Source organism: Plectropomus leopardus, chromosome 1 (genome assembly GCF_026936395.1).
Source record: "Plectropomus leopardus strain MGB_pleo_1.0 chromosome 1, ASM2693639v1, whole genome shotgun sequence".
In the NCBI taxonomy this organism is placed as follows: Eukaryota; Metazoa; Chordata; class Actinopteri; order Perciformes; family Serranidae; genus Plectropomus; species Plectropomus leopardus.
This window is the reverse complement of record NC_142176.1, coordinates 36,956,963-36,972,502: the sequence shown is the minus strand read 5'-3', so window position 1 is coordinate 36,972,502 and position 15,540 is coordinate 36,956,963. Positions and strand designations below refer to the sequence as shown.

Sequence of the window (15,540 nt, the reverse complement as noted above, 5' to 3'; positions counted from 1 at the left end):
GTGCTGTTAGCATTGCTGATGTTACGCGATCCGACTGAAATGAAACTTCACTTTGAAAGCACTCTCAATAAAGCATCTACTTAGACTGATATTGTATTTTTTAGGTGGCCGTTCTTTTAAGTGGCTAAAACATCAACCCCTCTATACAACAGGATAATGCTGAGCTGTTGGCTGCGCGCCCCTTCTTTTTCTATGAACTGCGAGCGCACCAACCGCCAGCTTCTGCATGTAATACATTGACTCTACATATGAATCTCATACAACCCCACTTGAAAAATCCTGAAATATCACTTTAAAACCTTTTATATTGAAGAAGGTGAACTTGTGCACATAACACTTTCAAAGCAAGAAAGCAATCCCCATAGTCACTATATACTATTAAATAATTGATGAATGTATGTTGAGAATGGCTGTTTCAGTACTGCCTTTTGCACAAACCCTGATTGACAAATGTAATTTATGTGACTGACAGTTTGGCAGTAAATCAGCAGCTCATGGATAGTCTGCTCAATGACTGTGCTGAGGAATCATAGATTGGAGATTGCTCATAATTACCAGCTGTAGTGGGTCAAGGTTTAGCTTCTTGAGTAATACTTTGACAGCTGTACATTTAAGAGGGTAAAATTCCCTGACATCTATTATGTAATGTAGCATCACAAAAAGTGTTGCCTCCCAATGATAAGAGTACATTAAAGGCGAAGTAAGTAGGCGTTACAGACAGTGAGTGTTTCAAAGCTGTGAAATATTACTTATGTCATTTGGTAATAAAAGCCCAAGTAAATTTCACAAGGTCACCATTTACAGTTCAGTGGAAGACATTTACATCAAACAGGACTGTGGACTATTTATTGTAACACATACAGCACTATTATGTTTGGCATCAGACCCCAAGCTTATGTTTGTCATGCCCATGTTTATGCTGATGACACTATTGTTTGTTGTATTGCTGAGTCTATACAACCTGTTATGGGGGAGCTGCAGCTTTCTTTAATGCTCTGCAGGATGCTCCTATTAATCTTAAAATGGGTTAAAGGTAATAAAGAAGATTGTTCCTTTGCTCAGGAAAACCAAAAAAACAGTTATCCCTTGATCTGTAGCAAGAGAATTGTTGAATCAACTTGGCAATTTTGGATTATGGGGATGTAATTAACAGACATGCTGCTTTCTCTACACTTAGTCCCTTAGATTGTGTTAACCACAGGTTTTTTAGCGGTGATGGCTACAATACTCACCACTGTATCACCTATGAGAAAGTCGGTTGGCCTTCTGTGACTGAGAGACGCCGGGATTCCTGGTATTTGGATATTTTGAGTGATCTGATCAGAGAATTACCATCATACATTGAATCCACATTGCAGGAACCCCGGTCCACTTTAAACTCGCTCCAGTGACTGGCTTTTTCATCATGTACTTCACGTAAGGATTTATTTTGGAAAGACTGCTTTTAGTGTTAGTGCAGCAGATTCATAACCTCTTGCAAAACATCCTAACACTAGAGACTCATATATTGCTTATAGATGCATAACATTTTCAACTGATATTCTTTGTTGTTTTGTATGGTTGTATTTCTGTCTTGGTTTGCTTTTGATTGTTTGATGTCTTAGTGAGTTCAGCATTATTAATAACGAGGGTTTCCTTCAATTGATTCCCTGAGTCCTAATTGGATGGTTCACCCCAGCATCAATAATACACGTTAGTCCTCTTGACTTAAGTGCTGTTTATCTATCTTGATTGTTTGACTGTGATTTACTGAGTGTCGGCGATATCAGCCATAGATTCTCTCCAACATAACTGGATTGCCCTCAGCTTGCACTCGATGCACGGTTCTACTTGGTGACACGGTGGGTGGTGGATGTAGTTTGGTATAAAGATAATAGTTCCTACGTGAAACTCCTCACAACGAGATGTGGGGATTATCTTGAGTAGCCAGGTCATGATTTCTGGGAAGAGGCATTGCTGTTGAGTTTTTCAAATGTATTTTTTTGGTGATTTGAGAACCACAAGTCAAGTGCTGTCTATGTAGTTCCATTACATTCAAAAGAAGGCAGACATCTCTAGAGCTGATATCTCCAACACTCTGCAACTCACACTAAAACAATCTAGACTGCTAAACAACACCACAGGTAAAAGGAAAAATATGTATTTCTGACTGAAGTGAGAACTGTCGCTTTAAATAAGGGTTTGAATAAATGCATAAACTTAGACACATCATTGTGATATAAAACCAAACCCCTGCTTCACACTTACTGGAGAAATGTCCTCCTTAGACTCTTGTGTCCAGCTCATAGGAAGCTGAGGCTGGTGGGGGCAGTTTGCAGAGGTCGCCGTGGTCAGCATTAGAAATGGCCAATGATGAGTCACCAGTGAGTGAATAATCAGATTATAAATATCATCAGATTGGTGTGCGTTGTCTTGGTGATTTTAAGAGTCAGCTGGTGTGATTCAGCAAATAAACTGTCAGACTTATCAGCAGGTGACACAAACAGTTTTCCTCGTCTGTCTAATCAAAATGCTTCATTGTCATCATCAAAGATCCAATAATAACACGCATTTTCTCTCTTTCTCTCTCTCTCTGCCTCCCAGCGGTCAGCAGGCCTTCCTGTTGGAGAACGTGCCCTGTAATGTCCCCAGTTGCCATAGCATTGGAAGGATGTTTCACATCCACTGGGACCAATCAGATTTGGGAGCCATCCAAAATGCCGTCATGGCAACATTTTTTGACATCTATGAGGACGTAAGTAGTTTGTGCAGAGTTAATGTTCAGATCTAGTGTCTTTATACATAAAGCACACAGCACTATCCTTTCTCTTATTCTTTTTTCCTCCATTTCCCCACACCTTTAACTACGTCTGTCTCTTTGCAAAATGTCCACCACTTTCATCCATCCTCTCTTGTCTAAGTAATGCACTGAAATTTACAATGATCCTGGTATCAGATAGTCAGATATGGCACTAAAATGACATCCCCTTGTTGAGAATCTCTACACTATTAAACAATTTGATCGCAAATGAAGAAGAAAACGAATAAATCTCACAGAGCACTGAAGAATATTTGATTTCTCTAATGCAGAAAATAGGATTATGCGTAAAGCTTTTTTCTGCACTGACGTCAATAAAATGATTTAAGTTTATGCTTTTCCTTTCATGCTCAGCAGTAATATTCCAGAATTGGACTGAGGACAGAACAATGTCGTGTTCAGTTTAGTGCTTGTTTCTAATCAGTGATGCTGTTTAAAGTGCGTACAGAAGCTTGTGTGCTAGCATAATTTAGTCCATCTTTGCCAGCTTTGTATTTACAAGACAAAGCGTTATTATTTATCTTGGGTTTTTTTACACATCTTATACATGCTGTTTTTACACTGACACTGGCTCTCTTTTTCATTTATGTCAGCCTGGATTTCTATCCATGGTGACAACGGTGTGTTCATTTTAAAAAGTAATGCACCCCTGCAGAGGTGCAGGACTCCAAAAAATACACACACACTCTCACACACACTTGTTTCAGAGAAACAATACACACACTCCTACTCACACCCAGAATGTGCTACTGCACTTAGTACAAAGGCTGTACAGCAATCTGCTCTTTGTGCCTGTCTTATCAGAATTAATTATTACCACTAATGCAGCCTGTCTGTTAAATTCTGCTCTTTCCCTCTCTCTCTCTCTTTGTCTCTCGCTCTCTCACTCACTTATGAGAGAATTTATAAATGGGAAAGAGAGATGTAGTGAGGAGAAGAAAGGGGGAAGAATAAAGATAAGATAATGCTGGATCAGTTACCCAGTATGTTAGAGGGATAAAAATGTACATCAGAAGACACACACACCATGCTCCCATTGTCCCTTATCTATATGCCTGTCTTCATTTGCAGGGTATATTAGACATGCTGGTTCTAAGCCAGGCAGAGGGCAAAAATGACTTGATCATCCACGCTTTGAAGAACAATTTTGAAGCTGATGCCTACTTCGTTAAAGTGATGGGTAAGTGACTGATTTGCCAAGTAGTAGGAGCCGTATTCCTCTCTACTGTCTACATGCCAGTTTATTGAGTGTGGCACATGAAGAAAGACAAAGGCACCATTTTGCCTCTTTCCATCTTTGTTTTTTTTTCCAAAACATCACATCGAGAAATACAACTGAAATTTTAATATTTCATGGTCTAGTGCATTATTTTGTACTCATACCATAACCACCCCTCCTGGACCAATTAGAATCATTGAACATGAGCAGGTCTTTTGCCAAGCTTGAAAACCAGATGGTCATAACTATTATCTGTCATGTTATTAAGATTTTTAGCCTCAGGCTACTCAATTGGTGGGAAAAAGCAACAAAGATCTACTGTAAATACAGCACTGAAGGGCACATAGCTCCCACTCTAGTTGCTGCAGTTGATAATGCACCATTGATGACACAAGAGTGGAAGCAGAACTCAAAATTTATCATGTGACAATAAAATACCCATATATTGTACTAGAAGTTTCCATCAAAGCTCGGGTAGACAGAAATCTGGAGACAGAAATCTGGAGAGAAAAAATGCAGAATTTGAAAATACACCCTCTTCCTGCAGCTCTTCAATACCCTCCCACCAGACAACCACAGACATATGTGTGCACTTCACCCAGGATCTTCCTTTGCAGCTATTTATTTTGTCTAATTTCAGAGTAGGGTTATGTGTAGCACAATCGCTCAGCCCCTCCTGGCCCCACCCACACTCTCTTTCGGTTTATCAGACCACAAATGAGACAAGAATTAGCTAGTTAGTCACTCCATGGTCCCTCCGCCTCACTCCCTCCCCCTGTGTCCTGTTGCAGCAGTTCAGGAGATGGACCTCCAGTTGGTGGTTTTAGTAGCTTTGGCTCGTGCAAACCTCCCAGCGCTGGGGGTCACAGCAGTTTGGTCTAACCTGTGTATTGGCAGCAACAGAAAGTTCACTAATCCAGCAGGAAGTCGGGACTCTTCGGTCCCCCAGAGCTGGGGTTTGCGCTGGCTGGATTTGGGTTGCTGTGGCCACTGACTCGGGGTCAGTCTTGGTGCTTCTGGACACACTGTGATTCACGGCTCTGTCTAATGTTAGCTACGTACACATGAATTTGAAGCCACAGACATGGCAGCAGTTAACATAAGGCTAAACTATGAATGCTTTTCTCCGAAAGGCTTTGCCAATACCAACATGTTTTATTTGTGTATTGTCAAACTCTCTTTTAGATTCTTTGATAAGTCTATCTTCCTTTGTTGGGTTGCTTTGTCGTGTAGGCAGCTGTTGCCCCTGCTGAAGTAGCAACTTTCTGTGCAGGATTCTCCAACATTCAATCATGCTTTTACTGAATGGACGTGCATCAAATCTTTATATACAGCCTACAGTAATCTCTCTGAAATTACCTGTGATTGGCCGAAGCCTCCCGTCACGGTCTAGATTTTCTAACCAAAACAGAGCCAAGAGGAGAGATGCAGAAGTCTAGTATTCTCTAAGACCACTTGAATTACAATATACAATACTGTTATGGGATTTTTGCCCTATGACACCTACCCCTGTTTAAAAAGCAGATACTATGAACTTTGTGTCTGTTTTAAGTTGGACTGATTTCTCACTAGATGTTTTTTATGGTTTCTGGTGTTCTGGGTCATTGTTATAAAGTGATACAATCATTCTCAACCTGTGTGTAGCATATATTTGCACACCAGATTGTCTCAGTACAGAACTATGAATTAAAATAAAACTAAATGATAAAGATAAAAGTCAAATGTAAAATTTTTAATTAAGTTTATGCTTTCCTGTTTTACTACTAAACAAATATGCCTGTGGTGCACACAACTTGAAGTCATGAAATCCTGGATCCAAAGCCAGATTGGCATCTTTATTGCATGTCAGCCTCCTCCCTCTCTCCTTGTGTAACCCGTCACTTTCCACTTTTGACTGCCTGATGAAGGTGTCAAAATGCCAGAAAAATAAGCTTTATTCCATCTGCGCTACGAAGATGACTAAATGTTAATTCAGAAGGAATATCACACACCGTTTGTGCAGCACGCTGTATATCAGTCACACTTTAAACCCGGTATTCATAAATGATGTCTGACTAGAAGCAACTGTAGCTTCAATATCTGCATGCAATGCTCAGAAATAGTTTTTATATTTTTGGCTCTCTGCTTTTTTCCTTTCAGTTAATAGATTTTATTTCTTCTATTGTAACATTGTTTGAGTAAAAATCAAGACACTGTCTTTTGAAGTCAAAATGTTGGTACAGCGTTAGTACCTAGTGACATTTGAGGAAAGCAAAAATAGTTCCACTCTAGGGTGGGCCTGTGCACAGTTTAATCTGTCACTCTGCTCTGCTCATTAGTAGGAAAGAGAGCATTGTTCATCCCTCTCTGTTACAGAGCAGTTGGCGAACAGTTGTTGTTTTGTCTTATGTTGAAGGGAGGGGCTACAACTCACACACATAAATCATCACCATGTCCTTGTAAACACTAGTATACACATTTAGCATACGTACAGTATGTAATCAATATTCTCTGCCAAGAGCTACGTACATTTACACACAGATTTGACCGATCTAATGCGTACTGACTGAGATACATTAATAGTATTGATGGTCCCAAGTTATTAAAAACTTATCAGGAACTTTTTAGGAACTTTTATTTTATAGTTTATTTTTATAAAATGCAGTCATCACACTTTTATACAGCCAACCAATACAACATTTATCTCAGTAGGAAATACTCACAGGACTTCAGTGTAACAATAATGTGAATTAAACTGAATTGAGTCATAACATGAAACAAAATGAGAAGAATCTGACGGTACAGATAAGTCATATGTGGTATTCAGCAACTTTTAAGTTGAAATGGCAAAGGAAATTGGCACAGCCTGGGCAATCAGCATATATTTCATGTGGATTTTAGCAGCATTTAGTAAGTCAAGGATTGTGTTTGCTGTGCCAAAGATTGATTGATGATGCGACAGTGCTTTTAATGATGAGACTGGAGAGAGACCCTTTATCTAGTGTGGAGGAAAATGAGCTAAATCACGCCTATAATGTCCTGTGGTCCTGGCTTAAGGTCAATGCAGGGTCCTTGTGTAGGACCCCCATGGTTTCCAGATGCTCAGTAGAAGTCTGGATCACATTACTATTTGTTTTGGTCATTTACTGTTTTACACACTATCATTTGTCCAAACTTGTACTGAAAGGTTTTGCTTTGTTTTTTTTTAACTGGAAGAGGGCAGCCTAGATCCCAAGTATAGATATCAAAACTTTTAGTTAAGTTGTAGAATGTGAGTAAGCACTTTGTCATTATTATCATCTATGTAGCTGCTAGCAATAAATATTTTTCATCTACTGTAGGATGAAGATAGTTTTGTGATTATGCTCAGGAGTTATCTCTGTAAAGAGATATCTGCATATTAATGCAAAATCTGTAGGCGACGGGACAAGATTTCGATAATGTAGGCATTCAGATTTTTATTAATATCCAAATATCATTCACCAATCACATATTTGAGTTGGCGTTCCTGCAGGTGAACAGTCCGAGAGCAAAAGGGACAGAACGCACTGGCCAGAATCCAGTTTCGGAAGCCATTGGCTTTCATCTGAAGATGAAGCTTTTTTCTAATTTATCTGCATTCATATGCAGTTGTCTGTTTATAGAGATTACCTTAAATGTTGTCTGGACCTTTCTCAACTTGCAAATCAAATTGTAAACAATAAGCAGCACAGCAGATAGGAAGTCTGCCCTGTATATCCACTGGCTACACTGGATCTCCATAAATGGCAGATGGGTTCCAAAATCAGCTCAGTGGAGACTCATTCAGTTTAAAAAAGGTTAGGGCTCTGCATACCACCAATCAGTCAGTCAGTCAGTCAGTCAGTCAGTCAGTCAGTCAGTTGAGCAATCAATCAATCATTTATTTGCCACATGAAATTATACAAGATACAACTCCAGTGAAATGTGATCCCATCATTTCATTTGTTCACTATAATCAAGTCCTTCTTTGCATCTTCTTATGATTGTTGTATTGCTGCTTTATAGTTGTCCATGTTTCTAGATGGTTCTGGTAATTCATGGTTTCTGGTTATGGGATGATTTAACTCTCCACACACCTCAACAAGACTGCTGTATGGTCGCTGCTCCAGGGCAAGAGCAGCACAGTAATGCTGCCGCTTCTGAATGGAGTGTAGCAGTGATCTACAGCAGGAACAGGACAACAGCTCACATTACTACTGATACACCAGTCCTTATTCACTGTAAAGCACACACCTCTTCTCCTTATCTCCCCACAGCCCTCATCTATGTAGTATCATCATATGGCAAAGCAGCCTCTGTGTTGAATGGCTCTGTCCAAAATTTAGCCAAGTTTCAGTGAATCACAGGATATTACGTTTCCTGATATGTCTTTCTAGCAGTGAGTAAGCTGTAGGTCAGCAGAAGTAGATTTTACAGACTATTTGATATCCTCATACCAATGAGTGAGTCGCAGGCATCACAGTTTAAAGCCAACCATCCAAAGCACCACTATGACTTGCAAAATAGACATAAGAGCCTAGATTTAGCACAAAATTTGGCAGGGCTGACAGAAAGGCGACTCGAAACATCCACACCTAAATGGGCAGATAATGATTTAAATCAGAGTTACAATATCGATCAGAACAGTTCAGATTATATCCTTTGTCCTTTGACAATATGATCTATAGTCCAAATACAGCCCATCTTGTTCACGTGGAATACATGGAGGCTCGTTGTAGTCTCTATTCTCTCCAGGCACAGTGGGCTCAACAGCAGCATGCATTGTGATACAAACTAAGAAGCTGAAACGACTATATTTGGGAAAAATTGCCAAAAATGTCACATATTATTTCATATGTCAATGCAGGAAAAAAACGTAAAAGGAAGAGTCATGTATTTTCAGTGCGCCTGACAGCCTCTGTGTGTGTACAGTATGTTTGTGTGACCTTGACTCGTCCCCCTTCCTTCTGCTGTAACATGAATTCCTTTAGTGCCGCCTCTCTAAACACTGTTGTTCTTTTCGTTATCCATGTCTTGTCTCACTGCAGCACATCAAACAAAACACACTGATACACCCGCACCAAAATGCCTGCCTCCCCCCTTGTTGATGCAAACACTGTCAGCTCCCCCACTCCTCCTCTTTATTCGACTTCAGTTATTACACGTTTGGTTGTGAATATTTCATACATGTTCAGCGTAGCCGACTACAGACTAGCGAGCAAACAACAAGCAACCGAAATAAAAATGTATCTGTCAAGTGTTACACCCTGTCGACATTTCATTCCTCTCCCCGGTGAACGTGAGCTCAAATGCAGTTTAATAGTCTCGCACCTCCCGTGAAACTCCCCGGAGGGCAAATTGTTTATTTACCATTCTTTTCAGGCGTCTCTGATAGCATGGCTGATAGCATTACACAGTAATAAGTGAGACTGACTGTGTGAACTTCATATTCAGACTTGACACATTATGTCAGCCAGTGATGTGTCTGTGTAGACAGCCTGATCCAGTCCTCCGATCTGTAAGATGGAATCCTATTTTCTCAAGATGACATCCCTCAACCCTCCCCAGAGCATTATTGAACAACACCCGCTGATGGATTGACTTTGTGTCTGCCATGGTGTGTGTGTGTATATGTGCAGTTTGTGAGTGAAAGGTAAGATCCCATGATGCACACAGACTTCCTGGGATAAATCCATCACATTCTGGCCTCGGACAGCAGCCCTGCCTCTTGGACTGCCAGAGGCCTGGAGTCTTGCTGGGCTTTTCACACTGAGATGACCTGAACCTGTACCACTCTGACATCTTATCCTTCCGTGCATCCGACATGCAATAGTTCACTTGCTGGCACATTCCATCGAGACTCGTACCTCTGTTGCCATAGGTGCATATATTATTTAGGAGGAGGCTAGAGGGTTTTTTAATACAACTGCAGACCAACAGAAGATTGGCAGCTGGGATGCCATTCCGCAAAAGGAAAAGAAAAAGATGTATATATAGTATCTATACTGTATATGCAGGGATGACAGTGTTGGTCTATGGGTCAGTCAGTTGGTCCACCACTTTGGTCCAGACCGGAATATTTCTCCATCTATTTAATGGATTGCCATTAAATTTTATACATCCATGGTCCCCAGAGGATGAATCTAGTTCCCTTTTTTTATATTCAGCACAACCGTGAGGCATGACATCTTTGCTTCTTGTTAAAAATCTTGGCAAATGGTGGATGGATTGCTGTGAAATTTGGTGCACACGTTTATAGTGCCAAAGGGAGGATGAATTGTTGTAACTTTGATCTCTTGTCCTTTCATGTAGCGCCACCATCTGGTCTAAATTTTATTTACTCATTACTTTGGTTTATGATCAAATACCTGCAAAACTCGTGACACTCCCATCAGCCTCAGCATTACCTTCAGTTTGTGATAATAAGCCAATGATAGTATGCTAAAATGCTTATCTAAGACAGTGAACATGGTGAGTTGCATCATTAACCCATGACCGTTCTCAGGTCACCAATTGTTTTAGTTAATTTGCTAAAGGTTATTAACCATTAATCGTTACCATTCTGTAGCACACCAGTTTCCTTGCCTTTCCTGCAAGGCTCATATTAGATTAGGTCCTTCTTCCTTGACATTCAGCAGCCAGTCAACAGAAGAATGATAGTCATGTGATTGTGTGAATGGCAGCAAAGAGCTGTCCCACAACTGAAGCCAGTCAAGTATGAATTATACTGATTCTTTTCGGATCATCGGATCATGCTGGGTCCTGTTGTATAGCTGTGGGTTTCGTGTCTGTATGACTCATAATCAGCTGCAATCATGTCATTGCAGGTAAATGCATACGTTTGTTTTGTGTGTGTGTGTGTGTGTGTGTTTTGTTTTGTTTTGTTTTGTTTTGTTTTGTTTTGTTTTGTTTTGTTTTGTTTTGTTTTGTTTTGTTTTGTTTTTTGTTTTTTAAGTGAGACAGAGTTTGACAATGACATGTTTTGCGACTCATTTTGAACACAGTGAATCATTCATCATGCTGCCAGTGTTGGCGTTGACACCCCTTTAGGGTTTGTTCAGGTCAAACACATTGGATCAGGTCTATCTGGACTGGGTGTGAATGAAAATTAAGTAATTAAGTAAGTTTCATAATTCTGGCTCCGGTTTGGGTCGGTTGTCCACTGGTCTCTTTTAGACCCCGTCATTGAAGAGACATGTACATATGATACACATATGCCTTTTGTTTATTCATATAGTGTTCAGTTTTTCCAGAAACATAACAGGGACATGCATGGAGCTATTAAGTCTTACACAAAGCAAAATGGTTCCACTTTAAGCTGTGAGACACAATGAGGCACAAATTGGTTACGGGGTGGACAGATGGATGGATGATTACTGCTGAGGAGGGAGGAGATGGGAGAAATCATAAACTCCAAAATTAGAAAGAAAGATAAAATGATGGGGAGTGGGAGGGGGTATCTCTGTGTGTGTGTGTGTGTGTGTGTGTGTGTGTGTGTGTGTGTGTGTGTGTGTGTGTGTGTATGTGTTGGGAGGGGGGTGTGAAGGAAAAGAGTGGCAGGCAGAACTGTATGAGTTGATTAGTTTCCTGCTCACTTATTAGGATGCAGATTAGCTGCATTGAGAAACATCTGGGAGCTTTTCTCAGGCCCACATACTGCCTTCTCCTCTCTCCACTCCTCACCTCTCCTTTCATCTCTCCTCCTCCTCCACCATATCCAGCTCTCTATTTTCCTCTTTCCACATTTCTTCCTCTCCTCTGCTCTTCTCCCCTTTCCTCTTTCTTTCTCCCATCTTTTCTCATTCCTGCCTCTCTCATTTCCTCCCCTCTAACCCTCTCCACCGTCTGTTTTTATCTCGCTCTCACCTCTCCTCCTGCCCTCATCCTGCCTTCACTCCTCTCTTGTTTCTCTTCACCAAATGTCTCGTTTCCTGTCCTCCTGCTTCCCCTCCAACTCTCGCAGTCTCAGTCAGTCAGAGCTGTCTTTTATTCCCTCTTTTCATTTCATTCAAATGAGAACGAGGCGATTTACATGAAGTCATTCAGTGTGGCTCTGTCGTCCGGAGGAGGATTTGACTGGAGGCTGTATATTCAGATTGGTGTGAATACTTTTTCAGTGTCTGCAGCAACACACAAAGACAGCTGAGTGGGAGCACCCGCTCCCATGTTTGTCAAAATAGCATCCTGCACCAGCTTATGTTGACAGTTGAAGCCGTCATGGCTCTGCCTGCAAATATGACAACAAGCAAGCTATACAGCACATTAGACTACATTTACAGCCATTTTATTCATCACCTACATGAAGCAGTAATTCATATTTCTTGTTTTAGTACAATATCTTCTAATCCCTCTCCCAGAACATTTGTCATGTTTCCCCCCTTTTGCCCAAAAGCGAAATAGCAGGAATACATCAGCCCATGCGCTTTGCATGCCTCTGTGTCAGCAGTAATGGACAGAGGCATAATGTTTTCGGGTTGTCCTTCTGTCCGTCCACCCAACCGTCCGTCTCCTTCTCGTGAATGTAATGTCTCAAGAACTCCTCAAAGGAATTTCTCCAAATTTGACACAAACATCCACTTGGACTCAAAGATGAACTGATTAGATTTTTAAGGTCAAAGGTCACTGTGAACTAGTTTTTGTCATTTTTGTAAATGCAATATCTCAAGAACACCTTGAGGAAAGTTTTACAAATGTCCACTTCGACTCACTGATGAACTGATTAGATTTTAGCGGGCAATGTGACCTTACATTCATCTTATTATCTTCCGATACCCTGAGGGAATTTCTTGAAATTTGGCACAAACATTCATGTGTAGTCAAGAATAAACTAATGAGAATTTGTTAATGGAAGGTCAATGTCACTGTGACCTCTCCAAAAACACTTTTCTGGCCATTATTCAGCATTATATCTCAGGAACAGAGGGGGAGACATTTGGTCAGACACTGGACTGATAGCAGTAATCTTGGATGTCCACCTTGAAACGGTGCTAATTGTGTAGATCCTCGATGCTACCAGGTGAAGATGTGTTTCAAGCATCCATGTTTTCACAAACATGTATGTATACTAAGTGCAACTTGACTGGTGCAAAGAGGCATAGAACCAAAAAGTAGTAATTCTAGTTGATGATGGAACTCCAATATGGTGTAAAAATGGCCACTAGTCATGCTTCAGTTGTTTTCTGTGGAAGAAAAATTGAAAGTTTACAACCTAACATACCAGCAGCAGAAAGGAGACCATTGTACTTGAAAAGTCAGCCTATATCAATTTTATGTTTTATCAAATTCAAATTCAGTAGTGCGGACGACATCCACTGAGAATTGAAAGAGCCCAAAGATGGACTAATTAACAATTATATATAGTGGATTAAAGGATGAAAACAACTTTGAGCACCTAATTCTGAGTTATATTATTTGATTTATGGCTCTGAAAGCTAATTCAATTACCTCAAAACATTTACTCTGCTGCCATTTGCAATGCCTCTAACTCTAGTAAAGTCCCAGGTAGCCTACCAAGCACACACACAACAGCAGAGGAAACGTGGGCTGTGTTTCTAAGGCTGACATCAACCTGCATGACCCAGGGCTGCAGGCCAGTCAGTTGTCTTTTACAGCTCCAGGAAACTGGGATAATTCAGATTCGGATTATGCTGTTTGTTTTTTTTTATGCATCATGTTTGATGTACAATTTTCCTGTGTAAGTTTTCAAAAGCGTATTTGATCATGGAACAAAAAAAAGAGAGATGGCACAGCTGTGATTTTACTGTAATGTGCTGCCAACCGAAAACCATTTTGGATGAGGAGAACATGTTCTCTCTAGACAGTTAGCCTCTGTGAGGATGTTAAACTTTATTCTAATTGATATAGCTAATTAACTCGGTGGTCACATTGCATTTGTAGCGTTCATCCGAAAGTGAAACACTGTGGAAGCCACTGCCAGCTGTTCAGGGGCAGTGGGCATACAACAATGTTATAATGATGCGACCCAAAGTGAGCACTGAACAGGCCGGGCTCCCTGTGGGATTTGAATCCCCATGGAGGTGCAGTGCCTTGTCTTACTTACACTTAGACTAGACAAAACAATAGCTGTTAAAGTATGTCTAATGAGGGTGGATAAGGATATTTTTTTTAGTTTTCAGTCAGGCACACATGGGGAAACCAGCTTAACGGGAGACATTTTGTTAGGTAACGATTAAATGTCCTTTTTTATTGCAGAGCTTCCACAATAAAACCCAAATGTTTAATGCAACAAAGGCTTTCATTTACCAGACAGATAAGCCAAATCTCTGTGCAGTACATGCTGTACATACCATATGTAACAATACTGCATATCGCCTTGTAACATGGATAACAAAGCTTTTAGCAGGTGGTCATTTTTGGAGATGGTATGTTAAGACCAGATGTCAGCTCACTGTCAATCACAGTGTGTGTGGTAGTGTATATGGAGTGGAGCGAGGCTGTGTTTTGTGTCCATGCATTTCTGCAAGCAGCCCTGCAGTCAGCAAAAGCAGCCTGAGGACAATGAGAAGTGATGAGCATCTCAGAGCAAATGCTGCTCAGCTGTCAGATTGTTGTGTTTGTGTGTCAGTGTGTTTGCGTGTATAGCGTTGGTCTGCTTAACTCTTGTTGACTCTCACTTGTAGCCACTAGAGCTGACATGGCATGTCATGTTTCCCCGTCAGGGTCTGCTCATCGCATTTTGCTCTTTATGTATATGCGCATCTGTGTATGACGTCAGTTGACCTAACAGCTCAGGACCACGTTGTGACGTGTGGTTACCATGGCTCCCTGTAGTTTCTTTTTTTAGAGTGCCAGTGAGGATACAATTACAGGTGAGGCTCCGACCAAATAAAGGCAATCTTTCTGTCACACATCATACACAAAGTTAACAAAGCTATATAAAGCTAAACATGTAATTTCAGCATCTACTATTACAAAAACAAAAAATACTTTTGGATGTAGTTATAAAATTATTTCCCATGAAATTACCTCTATATGTGTTGCAAAATCTTAGGCAGGCCTTTTAAACTGGCAGCCCATAGGCCACATCCAGAGACAACCTCCAAGTGCCTCAGCGTACATCAATCTGATACACCAGTATGACAAAATATGTAAACTATGCCTAGGGAGTGAGCCATCTCTCTTCTTTCTCATCCCTGTTAAATTACACGTGTGCAATAGCAATCGTGCAGGATGTAGGGATCAATAAAGTAACACGGTCAATCATATCTTTCACAAATCAATGTTTTCTTATGTAACACAGTCCACACCATGCTTAATAGCTTTTCACAACCTTGAGCTGAAGTCGAATAGGTGAAAATATATCCCTTTTGCCTCGACCTTCGAGAAAAACATCATGAGGTGACGTGTGTGTGTGTGTGTGTGTGTGTGTGTGTGTGTAATGTGGGAGACAGGGAAAGAAAGGATAATGCGCCCACTCTCATTCCGAAGTTGTAAAATACCACTGCTTTTTCAGTAATTTTGGCATCAGACAGCAGAAAGCCAAAAGCCACCTTTTGTGACAGTGTGATACACCAATGGGCAGCGA

General features: G+C 40.7%; 1 protein-coding gene across 1 annotated transcript in view; it reads left to right on the top strand.

Annotated features, from left to right (window-relative positions):
- itfg1 (integrin alpha FG-GAP repeat containing 1) overlaps positions 1-15,540 on the top strand; it is a 192,678-nt gene that overhangs the window by 124,689 nt on the left and 52,449 nt on the right. Inside the window, exons 11-12 of the mRNA XM_042484273.2 lie at positions 2,584-2,734; positions 3,869-3,977. Coding sequence (XP_042340207.2) covers positions 2,584-2,734; positions 3,869-3,977 — 260 coding nt within the window. The remainder of the gene's footprint in view (positions 1-2,583; positions 2,735-3,868; positions 3,978-15,540) is intronic.